Source organism: Malurus melanocephalus, unplaced genomic scaffold (genome assembly GCF_030028575.1).
Source record: "Malurus melanocephalus ecotype Western Australia unplaced genomic scaffold, MMel_1.1 scaffold_298, whole genome shotgun sequence".
NCBI classification, from domain to species: Eukaryota; Metazoa; Chordata; class Aves; order Passeriformes; family Maluridae; genus Malurus; species Malurus melanocephalus.
Genome location: NW_026623530.1, coordinates 246366 through 257205, shown reverse-complemented (window position 1 = coordinate 257205; position 10840 = coordinate 246366). Strand labels below are relative to the sequence as shown.

Genomic DNA, 10840 nt, shown 5'->3' with positions numbered 1-10840 from the left:
TGATGGCAGTATGATGATGCCAGTGCCYAGGGCCAGACATGTATCCCATGGAAAGGAAGGGCAGCTCCTGTGCCCCACAGGAAGGGCAGCTCCCACCCACATTGTCATTTTAGAGGAAAAAGACTTAARAACAGGGGATGGAGAAGGAAACACRAAAGCCCTCGACTGCAGCTCCCAGCCAGGCTCTGCTTCTCCTCCCAGAGCTGGGAGATGAAGCGGTAGCCAAAGGCAGCTGGAGCACAGAGCAGGGGGGCTGGCACCCCATGGGCTGCCTGGCAATGGCTTCCAAGCCCAGCTCTGCTGGGGGGTGGTAGCCCTGCTGCCTTCTCCCCTCCTGGCTGCCCGTGGTCCCTGCARTGGAAGGTGAGAGGGCCCAGTGGAGGCTCTGAAGACAGCAGGACCYCTGGCAGGTGATGGTGCAGGGCTGGCACAGGACCCTGAAGGCCGCCCCACTTGGAGATGAACCTGCGGCACAAGTGGAGAGCAAAGAGTCAGCAAAGGGGACAGAGCAGGCACTTCCAAYCCCTTTCCACCTTTGGGGCCATGTGCCATGTCCCCAAGCCAGGATGGCAATAGGGCAGAGCCATTGGCTCCCACTGCCACCAGGTTTGAACAGGGGGTGCAGRTAGGGGGGAAACTCACTGGCATGTCAGTTCTCCAGCTCAGACATTCCGCAGGAGCTGGGGACAAAGGGCAGACAGATCATCTTTCACCCTCAGCCTTCTCCTCCTCTGTGTCCGGGCATCACTGGCAGCGTGGCACCCAGGGGGACACAGGGGAAAGCCCCAGCAAGAGAAATCATAGTCCCTCCAGAGTTGCTGCAGTCCCAGCACCCCTTCCCATGCTGGCCCCGTAGCAGGGGACACTCACCTACTGTCCCCTGAGAGCCCTGGTGTGCTGGTCCCCTGCACTGGACCACACCAGCACACACACACTGCTAAGCAAAGCCCACAGCAAAGCCCCTGGAGGCTTCCTTGCTCCCCCCGTTATAAACCTGAGCCTGCACAGGGGCTCCAGGGCAGCAGTGATACTGCTGTCTGCCCTTGGCACCCACTGGTGATACACAACCAATGCCAGGGTGATCCCCCCGGCACGGCCCTGTGCCCTGGTTTATAACAGCAACGAGGGCCTGAGCCATTGGCTCAGAGGCAGTGGGATTGTCCCTGTCCCACCGCCWGCCCCGTGGCTGGGCAAGACTCCAGCATCAGCACCCACATGGCTGRGGACACCCGATGGGTGACAGCCCCCACACAGGACAGCTGGTGCAGACAGACAGACAGCAGGATAGGGAGCTGATCGGTGACCAGGACAGAAAATCCACCAGTTAGAGGAAAAATCAGGAGCATGGCAGCATCCCCTCTTCTTGCATCACATGGTTTGGGAACCCCTTGGATCAGGAGACCCCACCAGCCCCCAAAGGATCAGCTAGCCCCCCCAGATCCATCACTGGAGATGATGCAGTACATAAAGAATGGGAGCGGGAATAGGAGCTGGGATATCCCCCACCCAGGTTGGGAGACCAGGACCCCACCATCATGTGATGCAGGGGTGATGCAGCCCTGCACAGAGGGCCACCCAGTGCCCCCAGATCACTCACAGTTAGAGGGTCAGTAGCAAAAGCAGCCACACTGTTCCTCATCTCGCTCTCATTGCCCCGCAGCGGGATGAGGGAGATGTTACCCAACCTGGCATCCTGCTGCGGCCGCGCTGCCCGCATCTTGGGACGCTCTGAGGGCCACAGGACTCCCCCATTCTGCAGACAGAGGGGACAACGATGGAAACCAGAGACTCACCCACCCCAGGACCTCTCTTTTGCCCTGGGTGCCGGTTTTAGGGATGCTTGAATACCCCAAAGAGTTTCTGCTGGCCTGTCCCCCATGGGAATGCTGACCCGGCCCACTCCCTACCTGCACCTGGAGGAAGGTGGCGAACCACTCCCGCAGATCAGCCTGGGTGTCACAGCACAGGTACCTGTGGGAATACAGGGTCAGCAGCCAGAGGAAGTGGTGGAGGCAAGTAAGATGTCCCCTCTGTCCACTCTGGGGACACCCTCCTGCTCCAGAGACCTCAGCTGCTGCTCTGCATGAAGCCCCAGGGGACTGAAGGGGATAGTCACAGGCCCCAGCAGGAACCCATATGGGGCCATGGGTGCTCAGACAGGCTGTCACTACACATATAATGTCCCTGCCAATGTCAGGCACAACTGGATGATCTTCAAGGTCACTTCCCATCCAAACCATTTCATGATTTCTATGATTCCCCATCTCCCCCACCCACGGCAAAGGCTCCAGAGAGCTGCCACACCCATCTGCCCCAAGCATAAGTTTAGTATCCCRTATCACCTTCCCTCACCATTGCTGCTTCTCGTGCTTCTCGTTTTCATAGAACACTGTGAAGCCCCAGCTGGAAGAGGGAAATGAAAACATGAATCCCAACAGSCCACAAGGCTGCCCACTGCTGGCCAAACACCCCAACAAACCGCTCTCATCCTTGCCAACCCCCATCCCTGCAAACCCCCCACTGATCCTGCAAACACCCCCTCCAGCCCCAAAAACCCTCCCCCAGCTCCATAAATCCCCCCAGCCCCACAAACACCCCTGGGAACAGGGCTGGGAAGAAGGACAGGGCAGGGACAGCGCTGAGTACAGGGTTGTGGACAGTGCCAGGGACAGCCCAGTCCCTGATGGTTGGACCAGGCTGCAGCAGCGTCCTACAGGGCTGTTCTGACACCTGGTGGCAGGAGGCCTGGCCAGCAGTGGATGGGTCCAGCAGCCAAAACTATTCCTTGTCCGTGTCCCCCTCTCCACTCCTACCCTCATCCTTCAGCCCCACAGGCCACCCCTTTGCTGCTCACCATGTTGGGGGTCGAAGCTTCCTTTTAACACCCARGTAGACCTTCAGGTTTCGGACAGGCCACTCCTTCTCCGGCTTGTGACTCTGAGGGAACAGGGAACCAGCACCGGGTTGGTGGCTGCCAGACGGGTCCCCCTCCACCACAGTCCCTCCACTAATGCTGGGATGGGAGGAAAAGCCGTGGTGATGTGGTGACAGGGATGAGGATGAAGCCCAGCAYAGAGCAGAGCATGCGTGTGTCACCCATAGTAAGGGACACAGGTAGCAGGAAAGGGACACGGGTGGCCTGTCCCCTGGGGACGGTGCCAGTTGCCTTCAGAGCCGAAACCAGCAGTGGCACGTTGTGACAGGGTCTCGAGAGCCTGGCACCAGACCTCTGCCATGGGGATCACACCTCACACCCCTCCTCAGCATCACGGCCACAGCCACGGCATTGGTGGGCCCAGACCCACTCTGGCCAGAGCACATTCCTAAATGTCCCACTGCCATCATGGCACAGCATGAGGACCCTTCCAGCACTGGCTGTGCCTTGCCATGACCTGGCAGCGAGTGCCACACTGGGGACCCTGGGGACCCTCCATCTATGTTCACATGCAAGCAATGCTGACTTACAAGAGCCCGATCCAATGCCCGCAGGATGGGGAAGCAGCTCAGCCCATCCCCATCCTCTCTGGTCCCCTCCCCACACACAGCTCTGGCTGCCTGGACCGAAGGACAGTGGGACACCCAAGCTAGAGGGGCCAAATAATGCCGGGGGCTAAAGCAGTGAGATGGTAGCATCAGGGACAGTTCTGGTGATTGGCACGTGTGCTGCGGGATTGGATTTGGGACTGACCCCGGATTGGATCTGAGGTCAGCCCTGGGCAGACTTGTAAGGGCAGAGGGCATGGGAGCCCAGCAGCCCAGCCAAGCCCCCTGTTCCCCTCCCTACTCACGCTCTCCAAGGGGGGACTCCGCTGCCTCAGGCTCTGTTCAACAGAGGACAGGGGTTAAAGCAGAGGTKGGGGAGCTCTCCCTGCAGCCCCCCTGTGCCTACGGGCAGGGCATGGGCATGGAGTGGTGCCAGGGTGTGKTGTCAGATCAGGGCAAGCAGGAACTGGGGGACAGGGAGTGGTTGTCCCTGCACAGCCAGTATGCCAGCATGTCCCTCCTCAGCCCTGGCACTGACCAGAGCTCCAGGATCTGCTCCAGGTCTGGGTGACAGCACTGCTGGGGCCAGCTCTGGCACTGCCCATTGGTGCCTGAGCTATGCCAGCCCATGTGGATCCCATGGCCTCAGGGAATCCCCATGGAGTCACAGAAGGGAAGGGAAGGGAAGGGAAGGGAAGGGAAGGGAAGGGAAGGGAAGGGAAGGGAAGGGCTCACCCGCACTTCCTTGTAGAGGCGCAGCCAGGAGTGGTTGAGGATGAAGTAGCGATCGTGGAAGCCAGTGCTCAGCCCAAGCCCCAGCAGGTTCCTCTCCTCCCGGAATTTCATCATGCCATGCTTGCAGTCACCCACTCTGCTGGCTGCAGGCAGGTGCCTGAGTGGCTCCGGTCCACCCAGGGTCCAGCCCACCCCAAGAAGGGTGCAGCCAGACCCTCCCCCCTGTCACGGCAGCCTTCTGGCTGCTGCAGAGCCCTGGTACTGCCCCTCAACTCCCAGCCCAGGCAGGTCAGGCAGGATCAGCTTCCCCACTGCATTGGGCAAAGCATTTGGCCATGACACTGTATCAGGTGGCCACAAGCCATGTGCTAACTCAGCTGGTGCCTACTAGCATGGATCCCATCCCATCCTCTTCCCGATTCCCATCCCCTTCTCTATCCCCTCCTCTCCACTCCGCAATCCCATCCCCATCCCATCCTGTCCCGTCCCGTCCCATCCCATCTCATCCCATTCCACCCCCTTCCTTCTCTCCCTGCCCAGACCATGGCCCCTGCCTCTCACCGAGGTAGATGAGCATGTTCTCCATGGACATCTGCTTCTTCACCACCAGGTAACTGTCTGTCCCCAGGCAGTGCAGGATGGGCAGAACTTTCTCCGAGTAATGCAAGGGCCGCTCTGTCAGTTTGGGGACAGGCAGTGTACCCAGGGCCAGCTCCCATCCGGACAGTGTCACACTTGTGTCCTGAGGGTCTGCTATGGTCCTGCCACTAAACTATGTCCCCAAGTGTCACATCTGCATGTTTTCAAACCCTCCAGGGGCAGTGAATCCACCACTGCCCTGAGCAGCCTGTGCCAGGGCTGGACAACCTTCCCCTGGCACAACTTGAGGCCATTTCCTCTCATCCTGTCCCTTRTTACCYWGGAGAAGAGACCGACCCCCACMCACTGGCAACAGGAGCTTGAGGCACCAGCAGGCAGGACCAGGGTCTCATCTGGCTCTTGTTGATCTCTCCCCTGCTGCTGCCTACAGGCAACATGGGGCCAGAAAACCTGGACACCGYCCCCCACCAAGCTTCAAAGGCACTTGAACCCCTAAGGATACTGACAAATACCCTGTCCCAAACTCCAGCCCATCTGCAGTACTTGACCATGTGCAAGCTGGATGTGGTGAGCAACTGTCCCACTTGAACACCTGGAGCTCCATGGTGCAATCCCAAGGGGAGATTTTTCATACCCATCCCTATATCCATTCCCACCTCTACCTGCATCTCTATCCTCACATCCATCCTTACTCCATCTGCATCACCATATCCATCACCATTTCCATCCTCATCCCCACCTCATTCCCATTCTCATCTGCATCCCCATCTTCATCTCCATCCCTCTTCCCCTCATCACCATCCTCTTGGCCYGGCACCAACCTGCCTCTTCCCTCTCATTCACTTCGAAGCAGCTCCAGTAATCCTTCTCCTTCATGACAATTTTCCGCCGGTCCAGGATCTCGAAGGTGAGCTCCTCAGCTGTCATGGTGGCTGGGATCTGGCAGGGAGGGGGCAGGTCTCCATYAGCCACTGCCCAGGGTTCTTCCATCCTCACACCACAGAGGTGCTAGCTCGGTGTGAGTCCCCATGCCACCACAGAGCCTTGGACATACAACAAGGCGATCCTTGTCCCCTCTTCACTCTCTGCACCCTCCACCCCACTGCTCACCTTGACATGCTGCTCTGTCTCTGTCTTCTTCTCCTCCAGGTAGACAGTGCAGATGAAGTCCCCAGCTTGCTGGAGGGCAACAGTGAAGTGCTTCAACCTACAGCTTCCCATGTCCACCAGTGTGGACATCCCCTGCCCAGGGCATGTCTAGGAGATGCTACAGTAGGCACCAGGGGCCCCAGGAGAAGAGGTCCCCATGTCCAGGACCCACCTGTGTTCCACTGGATGATGCCTCCCGCATCTTCATGATGGCTGTGATTTCATCCTGCTGCTTCTTCATCTCTTGGTCATTGACCTGCCAGGGAAGAAAAGCCATCAGRGCTGACCAGACCATCCTGGCTCCAGGCCTGGGGTTTCCAGGGTCTGAAAAGACATGGTCCTCTCTCCCATTGTCTCCAAAGCAAGATGTCTGCAGAGAGCGCAGACCCAACTTCCTCCTCTTTCCACCTCTCCATTCCCTGTAACTGTCCACACATTGGGACCCAGGGGTGAACCTACATTAAAGATCTCCACGTAGTGGCTGATGAGGTCCTCCACCACACGTCCTGCCTTGTAGTCCTTCCCATCCGTCTGGAAGAGCGTGGGCCCGAAGACAATGGCCAGGTTGTGTGTGTTCATCTGGTTTTCCCCAGAGAAGCACTGGACCCTGTGGGAAACTCTGTCAAGATTCCTGCCCCAGAGCCCCCCGGTACCCCTCCCTCCAAGACCCATGCAGGACACAATGCTYGGCATCAGGCATAGCTTGACCCCAAATTCCTCTCCTTTCCTTGCTGGGGACATGAGGCAAAGGACAAGGGCTCTCCCACACCCCAGAACTCCCAGGTCCCCACAGGGGAGATGTTGATGCCCAGCGGGTCAATGCCATACCGGAAGAGGTGATTGATGAGCGCCTTCAGCGTGGCCCGGTTCACTGCGGGGAGGGCAGCCAGGAGCTGCCGGTACTCGCCAACCTTTGCCTTCTCATCCTCCAGCGCTGCCAGAGGGACAGAATGAACAGATTAAGGCTCAGGACCTCACCATCCACTGTGCAGACTACACCTCTCCCTTCTGTCCCACTGTGGGGATTGAGCACCCCAAATCCATGAGACCAGAGAGCATCCCAGGTCTGCAGAGCTGGAGCATGCCAGTGCTTAAGCATCCCTGAATCATGGGACCGGAGGAACGCAGCATCATGGCACTGAAACATCCCAGCATCATGGAGCCAAAGCACTCCAATTCCATGYGGCCAGAGCATCCCAGCTCCATGGGGCTGGAGCAACCTAGCTCAATGGGGAAGAGCTACATGGGGCTGGAACCTGCCAATTCCAAGGGGTYGGAGCATCCTAGGGCTGCAGAATCCCAGGTCCATGGGGCCAGAGCACACCTACTTTATGGGGCTGGAGCATCCCAGACCTGTGAGGCCAGGGCACCCCAGCTCCATGGGGCCACAGCATCCTAGCTCTGCAGGGTTAGATCACCCCAGATTCATGGGAACAGAATATCTCAGCATAATGGAACTGGAGCATCCCAGCATCATGGCACCAAAGCATCACAAAGTTAAAGCATCCCAGCTCTCTGAAGCCAGACCGTTCCAGCTCCACGGGGCTGTAGTTTGTGTCCGTTTTTCTGCTGGGTGCATCTATCCCCATTGTCCACTGACCAGATCCAGAAGGGAAGGGAAGGCAGATCTGGCTGTCTCCCCTGGCTCAGCCCCATCCTTGCCAGAGCACGAGTCTGCACAGGAGTAGGTGAACACACTCCACTCCCCACCCACCACTTGAGACCCCAGCACAGGGGAACATGTGGAGCCCAGACACATTTCTCCAACCCATGAAGGGGACAAATAGGCTGCACAAAACTGGGAAGGCCATACCCCTCCTCTGCTACCCCCAAGCAGCGCCCAGGGCTCACCTGTGGCCCACAGCCAGTCTTGGGCCCACCGCCGGGTGAAGAGCCCATCCCCAAGGTCACGGAAGAAGCGTTTGAGGGTGTTGGCCACATCRTCCACCTGGTGCTCGCCCTCCTTCAAGCGGACACGGCGCGCATCCCKCTGTAGTGCCTCCAGAAGGCTGGTGGTCTTGGAGTTCTGCCCGCTCTTGCGGTAGATTCCCTCAGATGTCAGCCCTGTGATAGAGTCCGTGAGGATGAGACCCTCTCTCCAGCAGACAGATCCCACTCCTGGCCCACCAGCTGCCCATCAAATACTGCCAGGTGCCACAGAGTATCCTTTCCTGCAGGTGTTCCTGTGACTGGAGCCAAAGCCCTGCTACAGATGGAGCCCTCCCTCCCACAGAGCTGGAGCAGATGTTCAGAGAGGGAGCAAAACACGTATCACAAGCACATCAGGTTCTCACCCTGCCACAACACAGTARGGTGACCCAAATGCTACACTTCTGTCCCCACCAGCAGCCCAGGACCTGTCTCATACCGCACTGGGTGATGTAGTCAATGCAGCGGTCCACCAGCAGTGGGACGTCTGACTCTGTCAGCTGCTGCTCCGACAAGGTGTCCCCCGAGCTGCCTGCAGCCTTCTGGATGGCGTGGACCCAGCCCAGGAAATCCAGCTTCCGCTCCCCTTGGATGTACAGAGTCCTGCCAGCACATCTGGCCTTAGCAGGGGGCTAGGTGSCCCCCCAGACCCCACTGCATGTCCACAGCCCCCAGGAAGGCTGGCCCTGGGAGCCTGCAGGTGATCCCAACTCTGTTTTAGGGGTCTGGAGCCAAGTCCAATAGGGTAAAGACACTCTAGAACAAGGAGGGGTATTTTGCTGGGGGGGGCCCCCTCTCACCCACCCTCCACGCTTACCTCCGTCTCTCCACCAGCACCAGAACCTCATGGTCCCCCTGGATGGCTGGAAAGGAAGGCAGGGAGCCCATCACCTATAGGAACATGGGATGCCCCAGCCCCCTAGACCCACATGGTGCGAGAGGCTCTGCCAAAAACTCCAGCTCCAGTCCAAATGGGACAAGAAGGATTGGGGAAGAGGATGGAGAGGGGGAAGGGGGTTGAAAAGGATGAAGTGGAAAAAGAGCAGCTGCATTCCCTCTCATTCAAGAGACCCTGATTTCCATAGGAGCAACACCCACCATACTCCCACCGAAGGTTAGGTGCACCCTAGGGCAGGATTTGGGGGACACCTCCTCCCTCCCAGCCACGGGGTCCTGCCAGCAGAGCAGCAGCACTCACAGAGCTCCTGCAGCTTGCGSAGCTGGAGAGGCTCCTGCTGACGGCCATCCTCAGAGCAGACATGGAGCACTGAACCGACCAGAGCGAACCAGCCCTCCTGCGCACGCTCCAGGGTGAGACCCCCCTTGTAATGCAGCCGGCCAAGCCGTTCAAAGTCCAGTGTCAGCAGCTCCTCGGCACGGGGATGGACAAAGGACTGAGCCAGGGAGGAGAGAAATCCATCAGCATCACCGCATCCGGTTGCCTMCAGCACCCAGGGCCACCCCAGGTCCCTGCATCCCACCTTGGCAATAGACTTGAGCCATTCCCGAGCAGAGTCGGGGCTCTCCAGCCCAAAAAGGTAGAGACGCTCTGCTTCRGTGTACACCTCAAACGTGCTCTCGATCCTTCAGAAGGGAGGAAAAAAGGAGCCTGGGTGCCCACAGGAGTGCGACAGAGCTGTGTGGGTGATAGGGGTGTTCCAGGGGTGGGAGCATCCCACTGCATGACTGTTGATGACTCTGACAATGGCCGATCTAATGTGGGATCCCACTGCCATGGACCCAGGCAATCCTGCATCCCTGTGCTGCTAGAACATTCCAACAGGTGACACAGGGCCTGCACAGGGGCCACAAAATGGTTACAGAGGAGTTGGACCAGGGTTACAGMGGGATTACAAGGCAGCTGCAAAGAGGTAACAAAGGTGTTGCAAAAGGAATGCAAAGGTTTCACAAAAGGATTGTAAAGAGGCTCCAAAGGGGCTGCAAATTATTTACAAGAAACATTGCAAAGCGGTGTGTTCAGGGGCCATTGGTGGGTTTGGGGACTTCAGTCCCCTAGTGCCATCCCTCGTGGGTGCCACTGGAGCTGTGCCAGGTCCTGCAGGAGCAGAGGGGCTGTTGGGGTGCTCCAGAGGAGTGCAGCCTTACCCATGGGCATGGAGAGGGTTGTTCACCAGGCAGACGATCTCCTCCACCCTGATCTCGCCATTGGGCACAGTATTGCGGTCGTTCTCATAGTAGCTGAGCACACCGTCCTGCAGCGTGCACCACCTCCGGCTGAACTCTGCACGGCACAGGAGAGCACTGAGCAGTGCCCCTGAGCTCCAGCCCATCCCATAGCACTCAACAAACCAGCCTGAGCATTGCAGCAGCACCCACTGGGTGCCCATCAGATGCAACCCCCCATCACCCCATCAGGCTAACAGGTGCACTTCCCCATCACCTTTTCAATGCCTGAGAGAACAGGGAGAGTGCCATTTCCCATCTCAGAGGGAACTGGTCTGAATCTCCCAGCTCCCTTTTCCCTGTCTCACATGTACCTTCCGGGCCCTTTCGCTCGCAGATGGGCTTGGCCATGGAGGCAGTCTTGTAGAGGAAGCCATTGTGGGTGATGGAGGGCAGGTGCACAGAGTAGGRCTTCTGCTCACTGCCCACCATCTCCAGGCGTGGTGGCTCTGCAAGCARGGACAGCAGTTTGTCACGGGGAGCTGCCCTCCTCCCCCAGCCCTCACTGCGAGGCAGTTTGGTTTCCTCCATCTCAGCACAAGGAGCACCCCACAGGCTGCASCCCGAGCCCCTACCACAGCACAGCTGGGGTGCAAGGAGCAATGCTGGTCTCCAAATCCAGGGCTGCCTGGTAGTCATCCCACATCCTGAGTCCTCCCTGGAGCCCCTCCCTAAGCACTGAGCTGGGACGGGATGGGGACAATGTGGGGAGGTGGGGACCAGGTTCCCCCACCACKAAGATCYCTCCCAGGCTGTCCCA

General features: G+C 58.6%; 1 protein-coding gene across 1 annotated transcript in view; it reads right to left on the bottom strand.

Moving 5' to 3' along the window:
• Positions 1 to 421: 421 nt before the first annotated feature.
• Positions 422 to 10840, bottom strand: part of ARAP1 (ArfGAP with RhoGAP domain, ankyrin repeat and PH domain 1) — a 34595-nt gene continuing 24176 nt past the window's right edge. The window contains exons 15-35 of the mRNA XM_057377001.1: positions 10395 to 10529; positions 10003 to 10138; positions 9378 to 9480; positions 9095 to 9290; positions 8714 to 8759; positions 8336 to 8499; positions 7819 to 8031; positions 6796 to 6901; positions 6427 to 6574; positions 6140 to 6223; positions 5929 to 5997; positions 5640 to 5757; positions 4780 to 4893; positions 4219 to 4361; positions 3789 to 3821; positions 2855 to 2937; positions 2353 to 2403; positions 1908 to 1971; positions 1598 to 1753; positions 643 to 680; positions 422 to 465 (exon numbers count right to left, since the gene is read on the bottom strand). Of these exons, the coding sequence (XP_057232984.1) occupies positions 663 to 680; positions 1598 to 1753; positions 1908 to 1971; positions 2353 to 2403; positions 2855 to 2937; positions 3789 to 3821; positions 4219 to 4361; positions 4780 to 4893; positions 5640 to 5757; positions 5929 to 5997; positions 6140 to 6223; positions 6427 to 6574; positions 6796 to 6901; positions 7819 to 8031; positions 8336 to 8499; positions 8714 to 8759; positions 9095 to 9290; positions 9378 to 9480; positions 10003 to 10138; positions 10395 to 10529 (2180 nt within the window). The 3' untranslated portion in view covers positions 422 to 465; positions 643 to 662. The remainder of the gene's footprint in view (positions 466 to 642; positions 681 to 1597; positions 1754 to 1907; positions 1972 to 2352; positions 2404 to 2854; positions 2938 to 3788; positions 3822 to 4218; positions 4362 to 4779; positions 4894 to 5639; positions 5758 to 5928; positions 5998 to 6139; positions 6224 to 6426; positions 6575 to 6795; positions 6902 to 7818; positions 8032 to 8335; positions 8500 to 8713; positions 8760 to 9094; positions 9291 to 9377; positions 9481 to 10002; positions 10139 to 10394; positions 10530 to 10840) is intronic.